General features: G+C 51.0%; 1 protein-coding gene and 1 long non-coding RNA gene across 5 annotated transcripts in view; one reads left to right on the top strand and one right to left on the bottom strand.

The window, feature by feature from the left end:
- The window catches only part of LOC309361024, a 215,087-nt gene extending 206,028 nt beyond the window's left edge, over positions 1 to 9,059 (bottom strand). The window contains exon 1 of the long non-coding RNA XR_014164306.1: positions 8,409 to 9,059. This is a non-coding gene — a long non-coding RNA (uncharacterized lncRNA). The remainder of the gene's footprint in view (positions 1 to 8,408) is intronic.
- Positions 3,441 to 22,320, top strand: part of FCHO1 (FCH and mu domain containing endocytic adaptor 1) — a 35,639-nt gene continuing 16,759 nt past the window's right edge. For 2 of the 4 annotated variants that reach the window (XM_081895427.1, XM_081895430.1), the window contains exons 1-8: positions 3,441 to 3,565; positions 7,153 to 7,314; positions 9,069 to 9,142; positions 15,161 to 15,252; positions 17,527 to 17,601; positions 18,243 to 18,384; positions 18,546 to 18,698; positions 21,268 to 21,372. In XM_081895427.1, the coding sequence (XP_081751553.1) occupies positions 9,116 to 9,142; positions 15,161 to 15,252; positions 17,527 to 17,601; positions 18,243 to 18,384; positions 18,546 to 18,698; positions 21,268 to 21,372 (594 nt within the window). In that variant the 5' untranslated portion in view covers positions 3,441 to 3,565; positions 7,153 to 7,314; positions 9,069 to 9,115. Of the gene's footprint in view, positions 3,566 to 7,152; positions 7,315 to 7,502; positions 7,687 to 9,068; positions 9,143 to 15,160; positions 15,253 to 17,526; positions 17,602 to 18,242; positions 18,385 to 18,545; positions 18,699 to 21,267; positions 21,373 to 22,320 lie in introns of those variants that run through there. The other 2 variants (XM_081895428.1, XM_081895429.1) reach the window with 2 other exon arrangements.

The raw sequence follows: 22,320 nt of genomic DNA, 5'->3' as shown, positions 1-22,320 counted from the left end.
GGGAAACAGGTTTGGGGGCTTCCCAATATCGAAAGGTGGGGATGGAGGGCAGGTCTAATTGTCTTGGTCCTTTCCTGGAATTGACAGGTCCTGCGAACCTACAGAGAGCCCAAGGGGGCCCATCCAACCTTGGCATATCAATAAATGTAATGACATAGCCTGTGGACATAAAATATACAATAAAAGGATTTCATCAAAATGTTAGGCACCCATAATAAAAAAGGACAAGCCCAAGGAGTAAAAAGAGGCAAAGCTGCAATTAAAACATTTGCCTTTGAGGCGGGAGAGCGGGGGGATGCGACTGGTGTCCCTAGGGGGAAAGCCTTTCTGCACATTTTTAGGGCCAAATGCCTCTCAGAACCTGGGAATTGAGGTAGACTGCCTTTGGACCTGGAGGTTTCACTAGAAGGGCCTGGATGTAGCTGCATCAGGCAAAATTGGGGGGTCCTGGTCCAGGCATCCTGTCCTCACAGTGGCCACTCGGGTGCCGCCAAAGGGAAGCCCACAAGCCAGCCCTGAATAAAATAGCACCTGTCCCCTCCTGTGGTTTCTGGCATTTGGAGCCTAGTAGCCATCAATTGCCGCCTTGCTGCATTCCTTCCCGCAGCGCAGTATCAACCTCTGGAACTCTCTGCTACAGGAGGCAGGGACAGCCACCAACTTGGCAAATTCATGGGGGGAGGGGCAGATGGCTGCTAGCCAGGGTGGCTCTGTTTGCGATTCTTCTGAATCCCAGTTTCTGGAAACTGGAGGAGGGCAGAGCTGCTCTTGTGTTCGAATCCTGCCTGTTGTTTTCCCATCGTGGTTGGCCACTGTGAAGACAGGATGCTGGGATGCAAAATGGACCATTGGCCTGATCCAGCAGCTCTTTGGGGGCTTGCTCTCAATTTTAGGGTGGTGGGTTGGAGCCCCATGGACTGGATGACCCTTGAGGTCTCTTCCATCTACAGTCCCATGATTCCTCCACCTCTTGCCAAGGGAGGGGGAGCTGCAAGTGGCATCAGATCCACCCACCACTACGAAGGGAAGATGCTCTGGACTGAGTCCATGGCTCTCCCCTCCCCATTTATGTCCTTTAATAGCTCTGTGGCTATTGGTTGCGCAGGAAGAAGGGATGGAGGGGGAAGAGAGTTTGTTGCCATGGCAACCGCCTGGGTGGAAGAGATGCTGTTTCAAAGCATCCCCAGGCTGGACCACCAGGGACTCACCTCACCTGCCACACCTGTGCAGACATCCTTTGCCACCTTCCTTACTGACAAAGGGTTCTCTGTCTGTGCAGGCCGGCTTAAGCAAAGGAAGGGGGAGCTTCTTGAGCTCATTGATAGGGGCTTCCTCAGGAGTAATGGATCAGGTTCAGAAGCAATGCTTTGGGGAGGTGTGTGTCTGTGTGTTTGATTCCAGACTGACTAGCTTTAAAAGTCGGAGGTAGCCCTTTGGAGATGTAAAAACCCCCGACAGAATTTCTGGGCAGCCCATTCTGACTGGAAGCTGCACTCAAGAAGACCAGGTTGGCGAAGGTGGATCTAACCCATTAATCGGTGGAGCCTTCAGGTTGCCCCATTTAATTCTGCATTGCCTCGCTCTCAATGACTGTGTCATCTTTACAAACAACCTGGGCAAAGGAATCGAGGGGATGCTCATTGAATCTGCAGACAGCTCCAAACGGGGAGGGGGAGTGAATGCCGCAAAAAACAGAATCAAAATGATTGGAGACTTGGGCTCAAACTAACAAAACGGATTTTCAAAGGGACAAATATCAGGTTTGGCACTTGGGCTGGAAGAACCAGATGCATAAATGTAGGAAGGGGGACACCTGGTTTTCCAGTAGTACATGGGGAAAGGATCTACAGGTCTTGGTGAACCACAAGCCAAACATGAGTTAACAGTGTGATGCAGCAGCAAAAAGAGAGCTAGCACTATTCTAGATTGCATCAAGAGAAGTCATAGTGCCACTCTATTCTGCCTTGGTCAGGTCACACCTGGAATACTGTGTCCAGATCTGGGCACCACAATTTAAGGAGGAGATTGCCAAACAAATATGCTGGAATGTGAGCAGAGGATGATGGCGAAGCCTGATGAGGAGCAGTTGAGGGAGTTGGGTATGTTGAGCTCAGGGGCTGTCACATGGAAGAGGGAACAAGCTTGTTTCCTCCTGCTCTGGAGGGCAGGACTTGAATCCCTGGCTTCAAGTTACAAGAAAAGAGATTCTGACTCCACATCAGGAAGACCTTTCTGACGGTAAGAGCTGTTCAAGAGCGGAACAGTGGTGGACTCTCCTTCCTTGGAGATCTTTGAGCAGAGGTTGGAAGGCCATCTGTCAGGGATGCGTTAGCTGAGATTCCTCCCTTGCAAGGGGTCTGGATGGCCCTTGGGGGCCCTTCCAATTTTGCAATTCTACAATTCTATTCTGTGATCTAACCCAGGGCTCCGCACTGCATCACTGTTGACCATCACAGCCATTCATTGTCTTAGCAGAACAAGTTCTAGTTTCACACAGGAGATGACGAACCGCCTTCCTCTGCCAAGCAAGTTCTTCGTTTTGTGGGTTGGTTTCTTTTTTTAATTGCACCTGCTGTTTCTCTGAGCTTCCTCCTTCTGGCCTGCTTTTTGCAACTTGGGCTTTTTCCGTCTTCTGAGGCCTGCAGTGCTGAGTTGAGCCTTGCAAGGACGCAGGATGCCACCTGGGTCAACACAAACCCTTGATCTTGGGGATGCAGCTCTGAAAGCGAGGCTCGGTCCTGCCTTAGGCCAAGTGGGGTGGGGGGGTGCGTTTGCATGTCGGATTGAAGTGTAAGCCACGCAGGCTGTTATGCCACTGGTGTGGATGGAGAGATCCATCATAGGGCTGTTGTGAGCCTGGATAGCTCAGTTGGGTGGAGCCTGGTGCTGACAATACCAAAGGCGCAGATTCGATCCCCACATGGGACAGCTGCATATTCCTGCTTGCAGGGGGTTGGACTGGATGACCCTTGGGGGCCCCTTTCAACTGTACAATTCTGTGATTTCTTGGTGGTTCCTGGGGGGCCAGAAATGGGGTGGCTCCTCCTCCTTCGCACATAGGTCAGGTTCAATAGCTGAGATTCCAGCCTTGCGGGGGGGGGGTGGCTAGATGACTCTCACGGTTCCTCCCAAACCTACAATTCTATGATTCTAAGCCCCCCCCTATTTTGTAGTTATTGGGGAGGGGTTTTTATATTGTTGGCTTTGTGCAGTTGGACAGAGATGCATTTTTTGCCTCTCTCCCTACGTTGCCCCCCATCCCCCAAACGACAGTTTACAAGCAGGTGAAAAGGATGCGGCCTCTTTAAATATGCAAATGATTTTCCCGGGGGGGGCTGGGACGGGGGGGCGAGGCTAGCCCAGAAGCCGCGTTTGCTGGCGGGCGGGGCAGCCAATCAGGAGCCAGCCTCCTTTCCTCCTCGGGGCCCCGCCCCTTTCCTCCTCCTCCCTGCAGCGCGGGGGGGGGCAGCCTTTTCTCCTCCCCCCTCTCCCTTCCCCCCTCTTTTTTGCAAAAACGAAAGAGGGGAGCGGAGCAGGTGCCGGGGATGCCGAGGGGCGGAAACAGGTCAGTGCATTTGCCCCCCCCCCGGGCCTGGTATTATTATCACCCACCTTTTGCACACCCATGCAGGTTTTTTTTGGGGGGGGGGACCTGCAGCGTTGCAAGAAAACTGCCCATGCAAGAATTTCAAAGATCGGGGGTGGATCCAGCCACCCCCCCAGACCCCTGTTTGCAGTATTTAATTCGGGTGGGGGAGATAAAGAAAAAACCTAATTAGCAGTATCAAGAGGCGGACGCTGTGGGTTAATTTTTAGGGGGTGGGGGAAGCTGCTTCCAAATTTCTTGGTTCTGATCCAGCGCAAAAAAATTAGAATCCCACCGTGGGAGAAAAACAATTACGGTAATATATATTTTTCATTGCATGTTTGCAGGGCATTGCATGAACTTGCCTGATGCGTTGTTGTGGCTTGGACGAAGGTGTTGTTATTCATGAGAATGGAGAAGGAAGCTTAATAATAATAATAATAATAATAATAATAATAATAATAATAATAATAATAATTTGGAAGGTGCATTTCCTGAGAAAAGTGTGTGTGTGCAAATTATATATATGTGTGTGCATGTAAAAAAATGTCTGTGGATGCTGTGTATGGCCAAGCCATGTCTGGCTGCGTAGCTGAACGGAGACAGGTCGAGATCCTGCAAAAATAAGGCAGTGATGGAGGGCCAAGTGCACCTGAGAAAGGGGTGTGTGGAGGGGGCAGTTCAGGCTGGGTCAGGATCCCATTTGCAAAGGCCTGAAATGGTCACTATGCTGTTGCTCTGGCTTTGGACCTGTGCCAACTCGTCTGCCTTTCTCCATTGCACAAGACGCGCAGCACCCGGTCAGGATTGGCTCCTCATCCTGCCCACCTTTTGGCCCTTGGCAAATGCCAGAACTGGTGTCAGAAGGACGGAGGTGGAGATGCTTTTCCTGCCAGGCGGCCAAGCACCAGTTGCTCCTTTCTGGGGAACAAAATGGGGGAAATAATAATAATAATAATAATAATGATGATGATGATGATGATGATGTTTCCCCAGCCACTTCTGGGCGGCTTCCTGCAAAATACAAAAACATCCATAAAATATCAAACCTTAAAATGAGCGCAGGTGCATCCTCGAACCTCTTTTCCTTCCCTGCTCCTTACCTGGACAGGTAATTTTTGCAGGAACCTCTCCCAGGCCAGATTTGCTGCAAGGAAGAAACCTTTGTCTTCCTTATCTCTCTGCCACCTGGATGGAATATATTTCTGCATATATATATCTTCTGTGTGTGTGAACAGGTGGCTTTTTTCGGGCGGTGGGGGGGAGAGGCAGGACACCTGTCCCCCCAGGTGCGCAATGTTTGCTAGGCCCTGTCTGCAGTGGGGGGGGGGCGTCAAAGGCCTGATCTTGCCTCTGCAGAAGCGCAGGCTGGAGTAAATATACATATATATCTTTAAACTGCCAACATCTGTTCTTTTATTGGTAAGGATTTTCTTATATCACTTTATAAAGCTGTTGTAATCGTAGGTGAAAACTGAACTGAAAACTGAAAAACTGGCGTGCAGAATAAGTCCAACTGCACTTCAGTTAAAACAACCGATTCCTTTTTATTAGCATTATCCAATGTAATAAAGGAATGCAAAATCATATAGAAAGTGCCGGGGGGGTCGGGGTCCTAGTCCTCATAGAAATCTCAAATTATGCCTAATTTTCTCCGTGAGTGACAGCAACCAAGTGCTCAGTGTAAGATGTTGGGCTTGTTTCCCCTGAGTTGCAATTACTATTTGAGCTGTCGAGATCGAAGATGAGACCAATTATTTTGACAATTGGTATCGTTAAAAAACAATCTGTTAATTCTGGACAACAAACGATAGTTTCTTGGATAAGGGTGATTATTGAACCCCCGAAATTTTGCACCAACTTACATTCCCACCACAAGTGACATAGGATTGCAGAGTTGGAAGGGACCCTGAGGGTCATCCAGCCCAACCCCCTGCAAGGCAGGAATCACAGCAAAATTGAGGGACTTTGTGGTGCCAGTACTTATCTTGGGGTCGCTCCCTTTGGGGTGACGGTCACTGGAGCATTGGGGGGGGGGCTGCTTGTTTTATGACTTTGCTTTAAACGGATCTGTATCCTGAGGATCTGAGGGACCAGATCTTGTTGTTCATTTCCATGGCAACGCCTCCCCTTGAGATAGTGAAATAAAACTGCATATTAAAATACAGTTTTGGAAGACGCCATCAACCCAGATTGGGAACTGGATCAGACCTTCACTCCTATGCGGAGGCTGAGGGGTGGGATCAGGCCCAGGGGGAGCCCCATCACGTCCGCCTCACAGTGGCCAAATACCCCACTAACCCTAGGAATTCAGATAGACTGCCTCTGGGCCTGGAAGTTCCATAATAAGAGCCAGGCTGCTGGATCAGACCCAAAGGAGACCCACGTAGCTCAGCCTCCTAGTGGCGAAATGCCCCATGTGACCTGGGAAGGCATATAGACTGCCTCTGGGTCTGGAGGCTCCATGAGGACATCATAAGAGCTGGACTGATGGATTAGACCCAAAGGGGGCCTGTCTAGCCCAGCACCCTGTTCTCACAGCGGCCGACTAGATGGCCCCTGGGTCCCTTCCAACTCTATGACTCTATGAAACCCACATGCAGGATCCAAGCACGAGAGCCACTCTTCCCTCCTGTGGTTTCCAGCAAATGGCATCAACAAACACCCTTCCTCCTTCCCTCCCTTCCTTCCTTTGGCCCCTGCAGGTTTGCCTCTCCGTTGTCCGGCTTGGACATGTCAATAAGGCCAAGTGAGTCGCCTGGGGCGATTCCTTCTCCTTGCGCAAGGCAGGCGATCTCTGCGACCGGCCTGGGGTCTCATAAGAAAGAGCCTGCTGGATCGGACCCCAAGGGGGCCCACCTAGCCCAGCCTGGTGCTCCTATGCCGCTAAGAACCTAGGAATCCAGATAGACTGCTTGTGGACCTGGAAGATCCACGAGAAGAGCCAGACAGTGGGATCAGAGCCAAAGGGGGCACAGCCGAGGGAGAAGAGGATTCTGGACTGGATAGTCCCCCTTCGGCCTGATCCCAGCAGTCGGGCTCCTGGCTTGGAGAGGGTTGGGCTAGATGACCCTTGGGTGTCCCTTCCAGTTCTGTGCTTTGGAAGAACTTCCTGGCAGAAAAATCTGCCTCCTTTCTTGGAGGTTTTTCAGCAGAGGTTGGGGGAGGCCATCTGTCAGGGATTCTTCAGCTGAAATTCCTGCATTGCAGCGGGTTGGACTGGATGACCCCTAGGGTTCCCTTCCAACTCTTACCATCCTTCAATTCCAAAATTAAATTGCCCTAACCCATGCAACGCCCCCCCCCCCGTTGCAGGATGTGCATTTATTTACTTTTTAAAATTTAATCTCTGGACGCCCTCTGGGGAGATCCCTTTCCCGCTTATCGGAGGGTCTGGCGGCTGATATTTGTCACTGTTGCAAAAAAGGCAATTAACAAGAAGCCGTAAAAACACACAAATTAGCAGCGTTTGCAAGGGAGGTTGTGGAGCGTGGCTGCAGCGGAACCACAAGGATTTTCAACACTCCCTTATCTCCACTTCTGTTTCTCTGCTTTCGGTGTTGCAGAAATACAGAAGCAAAACTGGAACTGGGTTCGAATCACCTGCTTTCCGCTCTCCTTTTATTTTCTTGTCTTCCCCACCCCAGGGTGCTTTCCCGTGAGATCCTTTGTGTGCAGGAACTGAGAATATGAGCCTTCGGAGAGGGCAGACTTCCCTCCTGCAAAGGGTGAGTGGCAGGGCGGTTTTCTCTGCAAAATGCTCACTCCTGGGCCGACTTTGCAGGAGGTTGACAGTACTGGGGAGGGGAGATGAGTGGTTAGAGCAGGATGCCTGGGTCCTCTCTCTTTTAGCATGAGAGGAGGGGTGGTTTGCAAATGTCAGCTGTTTAAAATCTAGGGTGGGTCCTGGGTTCAGGTTCCAGCACCAGCTTCAAACCTCAGTTTGCTTAAGGGCAGCAACAGACGCGGCCATTTTCTCTTGCAATTCTTCCGTTTCCTGTGCTTTCTTTTCTGTTTCCATCCTGCGCTGGAGGGTGAAACTGCCTTTCGGGATGTTTGCATTTCAGGGAGGGGAGAAGTTGTGCTCTCTCCGAAGGGGGGTAAGGAAGGCCAGGCGCTGGGTTCCCCAGAGAGCCACCCGCCTGTCGCAGTTCGGGAGTCAGACCTGGGAGAGACCAGGGTTCGAATCCCCCCTGCTCGCCCCACTGGGCCTGCCTTGTAGGGTTGTTGTGGGGCCCAATGAGGAGAGGAGGAGAACCCCCCCCCCGGAGAAATGCCATCGATAGATCAGTTAAGGAAAGGGCTTTTCATAGGGCTGTGGCATTTTTAATATCTCAATTTTTAAAAAATTGTGGGTTTTTTTTTTAGTATTGTTTTAATTCTCTCACATTTCATTTCATTTTCCTATGCTGCTTTTCATTTGCATGGATCACAAACTGCAAACAATAACGGAACAGAACATTACTTTTAAATGGTGTCTTATTTATATTTGCGTCTTATTTATATTTAATTTAATTTGTCATAAGCCGCCCTGAGAACCAGCCTGGGGGAAAGGGCAGAATAGAAATTAATATAATGCAATGTAATGTAATATAGAATCAAAGAGTTGGAAGGGTCCCCAAGGGTCATCTAGTCCAACCCACCTCAGCATGCAGAGAATGTGGAGCAACATTCCCCCCCCCACCTGCCCCCTGGTTGGGGAACTTCCGCCTAGCTTGCACAAGAGATCTTCGCACGCTCCCAGGTAAAAGAGGATTGGGTGGTGCTGATAATGCCAAGGTTGCAGGTTCGATTCCTGTAAGGGACAGCTACCTATTCCTGCCTTGCAGGGGGTTGGGCTGGATGACCCTCAGGGTCCCTTCCAACTCTATGATTTGATGGGACAAATCCATGGAGCCAGGGAGGCTATTGCTGGCTGTTAGCCACAGTAGCTCTGTTCTGCTTCCACCGTTTCTTCCTTGCTGGAAACCACAGGAAGGGAGAGTTGCTCTTGCGTTCGAATCCTGCTTGCTCAGTTTCCCTTTGCGGCACCTGGTTGGCCACAGTGAGGACAGGGTGGTGGGCTACGTGGCCTGATTCAGCAGCCTCGCTCCTTGTGGGGCCTCCGGGCCCAGAGGCAGTCTCTCTGGGCCCCCAGGTTCCTTGGGGTATTCGGCTGCTGTGAGGTCCGGACGCTGAGCTTGAAGGGTCTGATACATCGTCCAGGCTCTCCTTAGCTTCTTGTGGAGCCTCCAGGCCCAGACCTCGCTGAGGACTAGGGGCTTGTCTCTGGCGCTCAAGGCGAGGCAGAGCTGGGGAAGGCGGAGGCAGCTGCCGGGGGGGTTGTCGTGCCCTGAGCCTTCCTCGCACGTCTTCCTCCTGATTCCAGCCTTCGTCAGCCTGAGGTTGCTTTGGACCATCACTCCCACCATCCCCAGTTCGTCCCAGTGCTCTGTGTGTGTGTCATTTTGCCTGGTTACTTCCAATCTCTTTTGCATTCTAGGTTTCCAAGAGCTGAGACGAAGGAGGCTTCCATCCCAAGCTGGCAGCATGTCTTATTTCGCGGAGCATTTCTGGGTAAGAAAATCTCCCTGATGTGCATGGAAAACTCATTTTGCCAACTCTCTCCTCATCTGTTTACACTGGTGCCTTTTCCCCAGGCGGTTTCTCTTTCCGTCTCTATCTGCAATGAATGACGCCTTCCCAGGATAAATGCCTCGTGCAAATAAGTCATATTTTTTATTTGCAAATCGGGGCAACCAAAGGGAGGCGAACGAGCTGGTCGTAGGAGCAGCAGCAGCAGAATAGGGAGCTGCCAAAATGAAGAAAATGAGCAACATGCGTCTGAGTCACGGCTTAGAGCAGAGGGAGGAACCCTGAAGGTTTTTGGTGTACAGGGAGGTTGAGGCACACTTCTGTGTCTGGGGATATTTTCTCAGGGGAAATGTCATATACAACCCCTGGATGTGGGGGCTGTTTGGGGGGTGGCACTTGTGGGGGGGACGCTGCATCCTGCTCCTTCTGTGGAGCTTCTCCTTACGTTTCTTGGGTTCTTAAATGGAGCCTCCATGGACAGAGTCAGTCTACCTTAGATGGGGAAATGAGAATGGGAGGAGGAGACAGCTCTGACATTTTGTTTGCCACTGAGAGAAAGCAGCCATGGCACAGAGACCGGCCCCATTGCCATCCAGTGGCGTTTAGATGCAACAACAACAACAACAACAACAACAAATTATTATTTATACCCCGCCCATCTGGCTGAGTTTCCCCAGCCACTCTGGGCGGCTCCCAAATCGAGTGTATAATACAGCATTAAATATTAAAAACTTCCCTAAACAGGGCTGCCTTCAGATGTCTTTTAAAAATAGGATAGCTGCTTATTTCCTTGACATCTGATGGGAAGGCGTTCCACAGGGCGGGCGCCACGACCGAGAAGGCCCTCTGCCTGGTTCCCTGTAACTTGACTTCTCGCAATGAGGGAACCGCCAGAAGGCCCTCAGCACTGAATCTCAGTGTCCGGGTAGAACGATGCGGGTGGAGATGCTCCTTCAGGTATACTGGACTGAGGCCGTTTAGGGCTTTAAAGATCAGCACCAACACTTTGAATTGTGCTCGGAAACATACTGGGAGCCAATGTAGGTCTTTCAAGACCGGTGTTATATGGTCTCGGCGGCCGCTCCCAGTCACCAGTCTAGCTGCCGCATTCTGGATTAGTTGTAGTTTCCGAGTCACCTTCAAAGGTAGCCCCACGTAGAGTGCATTGCAGTAGTCCAAGCGGGAGATAACCAGAGCATGCACCACTCTGGCGAGACAGTCCACGGGCAGGTGGGGTCTCAGTCTGCATACCAGGTGGAGCTGATAAACAGCTGCCCTGGACACAGATTTGACCTGTGCCTCCATGGACAGCTGTGAGTCCAGAATGACTCCCAGGCTGCGCACCTGGTCCTTCAGGGGTACAGTTACCCCATTCAGGACCAGGGAGTCCTCCACACCTGCCTGCCTCCTGTCCCCCCAGAACAGTACTTCTGTCTTGTCAGGATTCAACCTCAATCTGTTAGCCGCCATCCAACCTCCAACCGCCTCCAGTTACTCACACAGGACCTTCACCGCCCTCACTGGTTCTGATTTGAAAGAGAGGTAGAGCTGGGTGTCATCTGCCTACTGATGAACACCCAGTCCAAACCCCCTGATGATCTTTCCCAGCGGCTTCATATAGATATTAAAAAGCATGGGGGAGAGGATGGAACCCTGAGGCACCCCACAGGTGAGGGCCCACCACCACTTTCTGAACACGGCCCAGGAGGAAGGAGCGGAACCACCGTATGACAGTGCCCCCAGCTCCCAGCCCCTCAAGACGGTCCAGAAGGATGTTATGGTCGATGGTATCAAACACCGCTGAGAGATCCAGCAGAACTAGGAAACAGCTCTCACCTTTGTCCCTAGCCCGCCGGAGATCATCAACCAGTGCGACCAAGGCAGTTTCAGTCCCATGATGAGGCCTGAATCCCGATTGGAAGGGATCCAAATGGTTCACATCCTCCAGGCGTGCTTGGAGTTGTTCAGCAACCACCCGCTCAAAAATTTGACCAAGAATGGTAGATTTGAGACTGGTTGGCCATATTGGCTGGGTCTAAAGATGTTTTTTTAAGAAGCTGTTTAATGACTGCCTCTTTCAGCGGGTCTGGGAAGGCTCCCTCACGGAGGGAAGCATTCACCACCCTGCAGAGCCCATCGCCCAGCCCTTCCTGCTCACTTTTATTAGCCAGGATGGGCAAGGATCAAGGAGACAAGTGGTTGGTTTCACTCGTCCAAGCAGCCTGTCCACATCCTTGGGGGTAACAGATTGGAATTGATCCCACACAACTTGACTAGACAGGACTCTAGCACTCTCCTGCCCTGCCCTGCCCTGCTCCCACGGTAGAGTCTACCTCCTTCCAAATCTGAGTGAACCTTTCTGCAAAAAACTTTGCACAAGCATTGCAGGAGATCTTGGGGTCCCTACCAGGCCCCGGTGGTACAGGTGGTTCTGGTAGATTGCGAACCACCTGAAAGAGTCTCCTGCTGCAGATGCAATAGAGGCAGTGAAGAAGGGCCTCTTCGCCGTCACCATTGTCACTTGGTAGGCTCGACGTTGAGCTCTAGTCCATGCCTGGTCTGATTCAGAATGCGTTTTCCGCCACTGGCGCTCTAGCCGTCTCAATGATTGTTTCATCGCCCTCAGCTCCGGGGAAAACCACGGGGCTGTCCGGGCTCCATGCAATCGGAGAGGGTGCTTCGGAGCCAGGCAGTCAATAGCCCTGGTTAATTCCACATTCCTATGGCCACCAGGCCATCAACATGGGATAAAACATCCCCTATCACTCTCTGGAAGCCAATTGGATCCATTAAGCGGTGGGGGCAGACCATCCGAATTGGTCCCACCTCCCTGCAGGGGGGAAGGGTCGCGGAAAAGTCCAGTTGCACCAGGAAGTGATCTGACCATGGCTAAACATTGTCCCACCCCAAACAGAATTAAAATAATAAAATAATATAATATTTAAAAACAACAACAACAACCATTCGAGGTGCAGCAGATTAAGAACACTTAAAACATTTGAAACCATTTTTGCCACTTGCTGCTGAGAGTATGTGTGCGTGTAGGCCCCTCTCCTTGGGCCTGATGGGGGAGCGATCTTCCCAAAGACTCACAGGAGCAGCAAGAGGAGCAGTGCAGGATGACCCAGGGTCAGGAAACCAAGCCAGATGAGGAACGGTTGAAGGAGCTGGGGATGTTCAGCCTGGAGATGAGGAGACTGAGAGCCATTTTCAGATATCTGAAGGGCTGCCACATGGAAGAGGGAGAAAGCTTGTTTTCTCCTGCTCTGGAGGGTAGGATTGGAACCCATGGCTTTAACTTACAAGAAAGGAGATTTTGACTAAGCATCAGGAAAAGAAAGGGAGGTTCTTTTATTTTTTTAATTTTATTTAATTCATTTTATATACTGCTCTTCATCCTAAGATCTCAGGGCAGTCTATAAAATACAGGGTAAAAGTAAGTCAAACAAAACAGTTTCTGTTCCTCTCGAAAGCTCCCCTGCGCCTGTCCCCTGTCGGCAGCAGGATACTGGGCTGGGGTGCTCTGTTTGCTGCTTAGCGGGATCTGCGTCCTGCGTGAAGCCACCTGCCGACTCAAAAGCTCCGGGGTTGAGTTCAGGCGTGTTGCGGGTCAAAGGCCCTCCAAGCAATGTGCGCAAAACAAAACAAAACAACAGCTCCTCTCTGTGACTCCCGGGACACCCAGTGCCAGCCGCAAGTAAACAGAGCGGGCGTCAGGGTGGTGCCACCGGGGGGGGGGGTGTGGCAGGCGCCATTGTCTGCGGATGCAGCTGGGAGATTCCAAAACAGCCGGAGGAACAGGCAGCAAATCTCTCCTTCTACCCCCCCTTTTCTCCTCCCCAGCGAGCCCCAGGGGGCAGAAGTGTCCCTCTCTCCCTCCTCCCTCCTCAGAAGATTGCAGGGGGCTGGGCTGGATGATCCCTGGGGTCCCTTCCAGCCCCACAAGGTGGGTCCGGCTGAGGGGGGCAGGGCCAGCCCCCCTCCTCCAGCAAGCCAAACCCTGGCTTCTCCCAGGTCCCGGTGGAGCCCCACGACGACCCTGCGAGGTCGGGGAGGCTGTGAGAGGCTTTGCAGGTGATAGTCCGGCACTCTAACCACTATGCAACATTGCCTCTCTTAGTTTGAACAAAACGAAAGCAAGGCTCGGATTATCTAAGCTGCTGGGCTCAGCAACGTCTGTGTAAAACCACTGAGTCGCACCCCTCCCCTTAAGAAGGAAAGCCAAGGTGCTGCCTGAATAAAAGGGCGGATTTGAAATAGGAAGGCCAGTAGTGACTACACTGACTGGCAGCAGCTCTGCAGTCCTTCATTCAGATTCATGAGGACTATAAACTTTCCCTGCTTCAAGATTCTCTTCTCCGCCCTGGAGACTAACTCTGTTTTTCAAGGGGTGGATGGCAGCTCAGCTGCTTTGAAGGTCCCAGGTTCAATCCCCAACAATATTTCCACTGTGGGTCATAGAATGATATAGCTGGGGGTACCCCCAAGGGTCATCTAGTCCAACCCCCTGGTATCTCAACTAAATCAGCCATGACTGATGCTGACAACCTGCTGCTGCTGGTCAAGGTCCGCATTGCTGTGCTGAACGGACCCAGAGGTCTGGCTGGGTCCAAGGCAGCTTCTGATTCTTCTCTTTAAGCCAAGTGTTTGTTCAGAATGATGAGGACTAGGATCTTGCTTTAATTTTAAAGGGGAAAGGCTGCTGGGGCTGTCCCCCTGAGTCTAAACCGCTCAGCGCAGACAACACCGCGTTGCGATGGAGCAGTGGTCCTGCTCGCATCCTGGGAAGGCTTCCGACCCGCCTTCTCTCTTTCTGTGCCCTCCGGAACTCCCTGCCACAGGGCGTGGCCTTGCAACCACCTTGCAGGGCTCAGAAAGGCATGGAAGGATGCAGAAAAAGAATGCACAGGACCTGTTTTGTCACTCAGCCATCAACGCCAAAGCCGCCTCTGCAGGGAGGCGGGTTGCCTAGCGACCGCGGACACACACACCTTGCCATCTCCCCAGGAGGAATGCCAAGGAGGGGGCGGGTGGGGAGGGGTTATGATTGACAAGGGACGTGGGGGAGCGGAAGCCCACCCCCAGAGACCCAGGCTCCACGCACAGAGCGGGGGGGGGGGGGAGAGAAGGCTGGTTGGGAAGCTGAGCATTAAAAGGAGAGGGAGGGTAGATTTGGGGGAGCTCTCTCTCTCTCTCCATATACTATATCATAGAGTCATAGGGCTGTGGGGGACCCTGAGGGTCATCCAGTCCAGCCCCCTACCGTGCAGATATCTCAACTCTGCGCACATTCCAGCTGGTCAAGATCCTTGACCTGGACGTTATGCTTCTGCGGATGCAGCCCAGAATATGCACCAGCCTGAGCTCTTCCAGTGAAGGGTGGCACACAGATTTAATAAGTCACATGAGCCTTTTTTGGCTGCTGCTGCTGCTCCCTCACAAGCCAACTCTAAACTGGGCTCAACCCCCTCTCACCACGTGGCTTCAGGATAAAAAGGGCCCTATCCTGTTTCAAAATGCGCATGCAGACATCATTGGATGGCAACGGGGCAGCTGTCTGTGCAGAGGCTTCTTACCCAAGAAAGGACAAAAGCTGCTTGTTTGCATTACCTGTGCGGCAGGTGCAGTGATGCGTCCCTCTGGGTGTGGCTGCACCAATGGGAGTTGGAAAATACAGAGCATTTATTAATTACGTTTCTGCGCTGCCCTTTGCTGGATGGTATGCTACCAAAATGCATCGCAGAATAACAAGCAAAACAGTAACTTTGCAATGCACAGTTTTAAAAGCCACAGATTTAATCCGCCTGGTTTCAGCGTGAGAAACTCAGACATATAAGGCAGGTGCCAAATGGCTCCTCCAACCAAGGCTGCACTTGCCATTGGGGGGGGGAGACAGCTCCAAAGTCGTATTTTGGGTTCCTGAAATGTTGGTTCCTTGTGGGGCAGCCCCCGTTACTCTAGAGCCACGCCTCATTTTTGCCTTCTTGCTTTTCACCGCAGGGCGAGAAGAACCATGGCTTTGACGTCCTCTATCACAACATGAAGCATGGGCAGATCTCGGCAAAGGAGCTGGCGGACTTCGTGCGGGAGAGGTACTGATGGCTGGGGGGGGCAGAGCTCCGTCCAGTTCCTCCTTGCGCCCCTCCCCAGTCTGCAAACCGTCACCCACTTATCAAAGCACCAGTTTCCTACTGCCAGTTTGCTCACAGAGCCCTGGTTTGCAAATCTCCCTGACACTGCAATTGGGGGTCAACTTTGCAAGAGCTGAGCTGCCGGCCTGAAGGAGATCTCTTTGCAAGACCTCTTCTCCATAACTCGCCCATAGCTTGCTTGCCTGAGGTTTTTTGTTTCCTTTTGGCAAAGATGTTTCATTTCATAAGATTTTTTTATTATTGTGATTGGATTTTGCAGCCAATCTCCCTAAGTCTGTTATTGGCTGGAGAAGAGTGGCTGGAGGCAGGGATCCAGTCAAAGCAAGGCAGATCTTTATTTTTCTGCTGCAACGGAGATCCCTGCCCTCCTTGCAAGGAGGCACAGTGCCCTGGGATCTTTTGATAAAGGGCGGTATATAAGTTGAGTAAATAATAATGAAATAATTTCATTTTGTGAGGTATACAAAACAGCTGGGAAATAAAATGTGAAGAACAGAATTGTAGAATGGGCACGTAGATAAGAGCCTGAGCATAGGATGGAGGGGCTCATAAAATCGTAGTGCTGGCAGGTTCCCCTGGGGGTCATCTAGTCCAACCCTCTGCAATGCAGGAATCACAACTAAAGCACCCGGGACAGATTAACGCTCCCAGCATCAGCACCCCAGCAGATCTCGCTTCTCTGTTTGTCGAAGCTTTGGATCCAGCACAGAGCAAGCAAATAATGGAATCCTAGAGGAAGGGAAGGGACCACGAGGGTCATCTAGTCCAACCCCCCGAAATGCAGGGATTTTTTGCCCAATGTGGGGCTCAAACCCACGACCCTAAGATTTAGAGTAGTCATGCTGAGCTGCCCCAGTTGCACAGGGGTTAAAATAAGCCCAAGAAAAGAATACTAGTGTTCTTGGATTATCAAGCCTAGTTGCGGATTTATAAAAGTTTCCTTGGGCTGATTCAACAGAAGCAAAGAAACCTTTGCAAAATTCATGCCAGGTGCTTGTTCATTCCCATGCAATTTCTTTTAAGGGGGAGAAATCTTGCAAAGCAAGGAAAATCTCAGGTGTTGCTCTTTTTTTAACCGACCAGCACCCCAAATCTGTGTTTGAGAAGCCTCTGTTCCTAATCTGGCATGGATGGGGTTTCTAAATCTGCAAAAGTGTTTGCAGGAGGGAAGGAAATGGCTTTGCGTCTCCTCCAGTAACCACTAGGGGGCAGAGCTGCACTTCTCTTGATCCCAGGTCCCAGCTGGACAGGTGAATCACCCAAATCAATGGCCAGGTATGTTTATAAGTGGGTAGCTTCTAAGTGCAGAATCCGGCCTGGGCTGTGTTTCTCCTTTTAAGCAGCATCAAGCATCTTCCTTCAATTGCATGCCAAAAAACCCCACCAGGCCCTCATTTTTTGCTCTCCAGTGCTATGTCAGGTAATCCCACCTGTTCTCTGTTTCCCCAGAGGAGTGAAATTATAAGAACTCGATCCTGTTCCTTTTTTGGGAGGCGGTCAAGATGAAAATAGCCATAAATGGTCAAGGGATGGTTGGAGCAATTCTTCCAGGAGGGACTTTTTGGTTCAGAGAAAAAGCAAGGAAGAGGTAGAAGTTTATAAAGGTTGAGAGAGAGAGAGAGAGAGAGAGAGAGAGAGAGAGAGAGAGAGAGAGAGAGAGAGAGAGATTTTTTTACAGATTAGTATAAAGAAGAAGAAAGAAAGAAAGAAAGAAAGAGAGAGAGAAAACACAATATATCAGCAATAGTGAAATGTCATTAAAATAGAAATGGCATTACTAAAATATATAATGCATAGATAGGTAGATAGACTTATTGTATCCCTTGTGTATATGTTTTGATAAATACTTTCCAAATATCACTAAATTTGACCATAGAAAACCTGGACGTGTTCCGTTCCGAGGTTGTGAGAGTTGATCAGAGCCGTGCATTGCATGGAGAAAGTGGAGAGAGGAAAGGATTTCTCCCTCTGTAGAAAAAACCTAAACTGGCAGACACCCCACAAATGTTGGAATATTCAGGGCAGATAATTCATGCAGCATGCAGTTATTAACTGTGGAACTCCCTGCCACAGGAGCCAATGTAGGTGGCTTTAAAAGAGGGTTCCTTGTGATCCACAAGGGCTTTTCAGACAATCTTGGGCTCTTCGAGATCCCACTCTGGAACCCTCCTTATTCCTCCTCTTCCTCTTCCCTCCTCTGCTCCTTCTCCGCAGGGCGGCTGTAGAGGAGACCTATGCCAAGTCTATGGCCAAGATGTCCAAGATGGCCGGAAACAGCACTCAGCTGGGGTGAGCCCTAGAGAACAGAACCGCAGAGTCGGGAGGGACCCCCAGGGATGAGTACCGGCACTCCCCCCAAAAAAGCACTAACAACAACAACAACAGTTTTATTGTTTGTACCCCACCCATCTGCCCGGGGGAGGGGGTATTGTTTCGCTGTTTCGCTTCTAATTATTTTCTTGTTTCTGCCCTGTATTTTATTCTGTGAACCGCCCCTGAGATCTGAGGATGAAGAGCAGTACATAAATCTATTTTTTACTGTGTTTTTAATATTTTGTTGGGAGCTGCCCAGAGTGGCTGAGGCAACCCAGTCAGATGGGCAGCATATGAATTTAATTAATTAATTGCCCCAGCCATTCTGGGCAGCTTCCAACAAAATATAAAAACAGTAAAACATCTTATTATTATTATTATTATTATTATTGATTTGCAGTATTTTATAGCTCCTCACAGAATGTTTTCCGTTCCTGGAGCGGGGGAACAGAGCAATACAAAATACGCAAGGGGCAGAAACAGCTAAAAATTGTGGAAAGGGGGCCAGTGAACTGCATGGTGGTTTCTTCTCAAGGCAAGTGAAGCAGATGTTGATTAACATTTCCGGTTGGGCTCCTTTCTCTCCCCTGCGCCCCCCACCCCCCAAACCCACCCAGGACTTTTGCCCCCCTCTGGGAGGTCTTCCGCATCTCGTCGGACAAGCTGGCGCTGTGCCACGCGGAGCTGGTGAAGAAGCTGCAGGATTTGATCAAGGAGATCGGGCGCTATGGGGATGAGCAGCTGCGGGCGCACAAGAAGGTAGCGGGGGCCGCGTTGGGGGGATGTGGGGGCCGGCTAACGTCTCGCGGATAAACCTGCCTGACCAGTTCAGCACAATACTGATCCCCACCCCACCCCCGCAAACCCACCAAAGTATTCTCTGTGTACCCCCCACCCCACTCTGGCCGTCCCATCGCCAGTCCAAGGACGAGGTGGCCGGGACCCTGGAAGCGGTCCAGATCCTGCAAGGAGCCGCTCAGCACCTCCCCAAAGCCAAGGAAACGTACAGCAGCCGCTGCCAAGAGCTGGATCGCTTGCGGAGAGAAGGGGGCAGCCAGAAGGAGATCGACAAGGTGACCCTGGGGGGCAACAAGGGGGGGAGATTGTGTGTGAACAGGGGAGGGGGCTGCACACCTAGGTCGTCGTCAGAGGTGAGGGGTGTTCGACTCAGCTCTCTGGGTGGCTGAAGCAGAGACATTTGAGTGATCTTGCGAAAGGGGATCCGTGTGGGTGTGGAGAAGGGGGGAAATATGGCATTCCTTCCTTGCGCTCAGTTCCCAGGGCAGATTGCAGTGTTAAAATACCATGTTGAAATCAGGGAGGTAGCTGTGTTGGTCTGACGCAGCTGAAATAAATAAATAAATAAAATAACAAAAGTTGTCCAGTAGCACCTTAGAGACCAACTACGTTTGTTCTGGGTATAACCAGGGGTCAGCAAACCTTTTCAGCAGGGGGCTGATTCACTGTCCCTCAGACCTTGGGGGGGCCAGACTATTTTTTTGGGAGGGGGCGGAAATGAACAAATTCCTACGCCCCACAAATAACCCAGAGATGCATTTTAAATAAAAGCACACATTCTACTCATGTAAAAACACGCTGATTCCCGGACCGTCCGAGGGCTGGATTGAGAAGGCGATTGGGCTGGATCCGGCCCCCGGACCTTAGTTTGCCTACCCATGGTATAAGCTTTGTGTGCATGCACACTTCTTCAGATACACACTTTAACTGATATATTACCATCAGTTGAAGCAATTTACAGTCCGGAGGCTGAGTCCTCGCTTCATCCCTCTCTGTGTGTGTTGGTCGATGCCTTTCTGCCTGTCTAGCTAGAGACTGTCTTACTAATAAATCATGTTTATCCAATTACCTAGTTTACTATCCTATATCTCTCTTCCTGATTAATCACCTATGTATTCTACTAATCATCTATCATTCATCTAATTAATCATCTTTTTTATTAATTATCATTGATCTTATTAATCATCTGTCTATTATCTACTTTACTGATTAGCTATCATCTCTTTTTCTTAATCATCTCTTGAACTATTCTACTAATTATCTGTCTATCTGGGCTTTTAGGGGAGGGTGCTACCTCTGGTGGGGGCCAAGTCCTGTTCCTCCTGGGGTGGTTGGCCCAGCTTGGTCCCCCCCCCCCCACCCCATGCTCAGCTTCCACCTGCGGCTTCTAGAAGCTGCTGTGGCCGCAATCCCATATAGGTAAAGGTAAAGTTAAAGGGACCCCTGACCATTAGGTCCAGTTGTGGGTTGCGGTGCTCATCTCGCTTTACTGGCCGAGGGAGCCAGTGTACAGCTTCCGGGTCATGTGGCCAGCATGACTAAGCCGCTTCTGGCGAACCAGAGCAGCGCACGGAAACGCCATTTACTTTCCCACCGGAGCAGTACCTATTTATCTACTTGCACTTTGACATGCTTCTGAACTGCTAGGTTGGCAGGAGCAGGGACCGAGCAACGGGAGCTCACTCCGTCGCGGGGATTTGAACCGCCGACCTTCTGTTCGGCAAGTCCTAGGCTCTGTGGTTTAACCCACAGCGCCACCCACGTCCCACAATCCCATATAGAAAACACTAAAAAAGCACCCCAAAATACGGTTAACAATTGCACAGCTCAGACCATTCCAGCTGCTACAGCATTTCCATGGGGTCCGCAGGTGGGAAAGGGGAGTTTGGGAGCTGCTGATCTCTCTTGCTGACGGCTGGGGCGAAAAGCTCAGGCTCCTCTGTGTGATGAAGGTCCCTGATGCCCCTCTGTGGGGGAGGGTATCCCCCAATTTGGGGGGCAAATGTGGATTATTCTTTTATGCAACAGGGTGGGGAAGAGAAGGAAGGTGCTCCCACAAAACCGCTTGCCAGGCCTGAGGATGTTACAGTCCTAGAACCATAGAAGTCCAACCCCCTGCCGTGCAGGAATCTCAGCTATTTAATTAGAAGTGCAGAGATAATCCTGAAAGAATGCAGCAATCCCCCCCCCCCATTCCACTAGCCAATTCAGATTTTTTTGAGCAAATGGTTTTTGGGGGGTTTTATTTTGATTGTGTATTTTGCATTTTTATATTGTTATTTTATCCTGTGAACCACCCTGTGGCTTAGGACCCTCGTACTTATGGGACTGCCTCTCCTGGTCTGCCCCGCAGAGTACCTTAAGGTCCATGAATAACCATACTTTAGAGGTCCCGGGCCCTAAGGAAGTCAGACTATCCTCCACCAGGGCCAGGGCCTTCTCAGTGATGGCTCCGACCTGGTGGAATGCTCTGTCCCACAAGACCAGGGCCCTGCAAGATTTAACCTCCTTCCGCAGGGCCTGTAAGACAGAGCTATTCCACCTGGCTTTCAATTTGAACTTAGCCTGATCTTAGCCCTCCCACTCCCCTTTTTATGAAGATCACCCACTCTGGGATCCCACAGCTAATTCTCCCCTGGTCTCCTCGCTGGCCCAAATACGACTAGTTTATTTTATGCTGTTTTTTGTTGCATCAATTAAGTGTTTTAAATTTGTTGTTAGCCACCCTTAGCCTGGTTTTCTGAACCGGGAAGGGCAGGGTATAAATAAAAAATAATTATTATTTATTATTTTGGGGATAAGGGGATGTTCAATTTTTAATAATAATAATAATTGTCTCTGCAGGCCGAGCTGAAGTCGCGGAAGGCGGTGGAGGCCCTGCGCAGGGCTGTGGAGAAGTACAACACAGCGCGTAATGACTTTCAGCAGAAGATGCTGGACTCCGCTGTGGTACGGGTGGCTGGGTGGGCGATGGTGGAGGGCGGAGGGTGCCCCAGGGTCCTCCCCGTGTGGCCAGGAGTGCGAATGGGCCCTGGCGACCCGCTCCAAGATTGGCCCCCTCCTGGGCTCCCCAGGTGCAAATCTTTGCAGTGGGTTGTTCCTCCTCTCTCTGCACCCAGAGTCCTTGCAGGGTGGGAGCAGCCCCTTTGCCGCAGGCGGCCTGGCTTTGGGATGCAAAGGGGGCAGGGGAGATCTTTGGAAAGGGGTTGGAAAGGCGCTGTTGATGCCGTCGCATGGATCCCGGGTGCAGCCGCGATTGGAGGAACGTGTGTGTGGTTCTGGTCGCCTTGGCTCAAAAAGGATATTGCAGAGTTGGAAAAGGGTTCAGGAAATCACCTCCAAAAGCACAGGGACTTTTCGGTTTAGATTAAAGGCGAGGAAGACCCACATTGATGAAATCATGCATGGAATGGACAGAGGGGAGAAAGCTTGTCCCCCATTCTCTCATATGATCGAAAAAAACAGAAATTCTTTCTGTGAATTTCTATTCCCTGGAAGGCAGTCCCGGCAGGAGGGCTCCTCCTCTCTTGCAAGCACGTAGGGTCCACTGTGAAAACTGGTGTGTGTCCAACCAAGCTGAGTGCTGGAAGATTTGGGAAAGGGTGAAAGGAAGGGCTGTTTAACTGTGGAACTCCCTCCCACAGGAGGCAGGGATGGCCAACTTGTGCTCGAATCCTCCTTGTGGGCTTCGCATTGGGGGATCTGGCCCTTGGGAGAACAGAAGGCTGGACTAGATGGTCCAGTTCTTATGTGGTTCCCTCCATCTCTGAGGTATCAGAAGGCGTCAGGGCCAGGCCTTGCTGTGGCCGCGCAAAATCCCCACACGTTGCTTGTCTGCTTCCCCTGCATGGTTTCGGGGGCCCTTTCCTGAGCCTTTCTCATAGAATGGTAGAGTTG

Source organism: Podarcis melisellensis, assembly GCF_964234715.1.
Source record: "Podarcis melisellensis genome assembly, chromosome: 18".
In the NCBI taxonomy this organism is placed as follows: Eukaryota; Metazoa; Chordata; class Lepidosauria; order Squamata; family Lacertidae; genus Podarcis; species Podarcis melisellensis.
The sequence above is the reverse complement of the archived record's forward strand: the minus strand, read 5'-3'. Positions and strand labels throughout refer to the sequence as shown.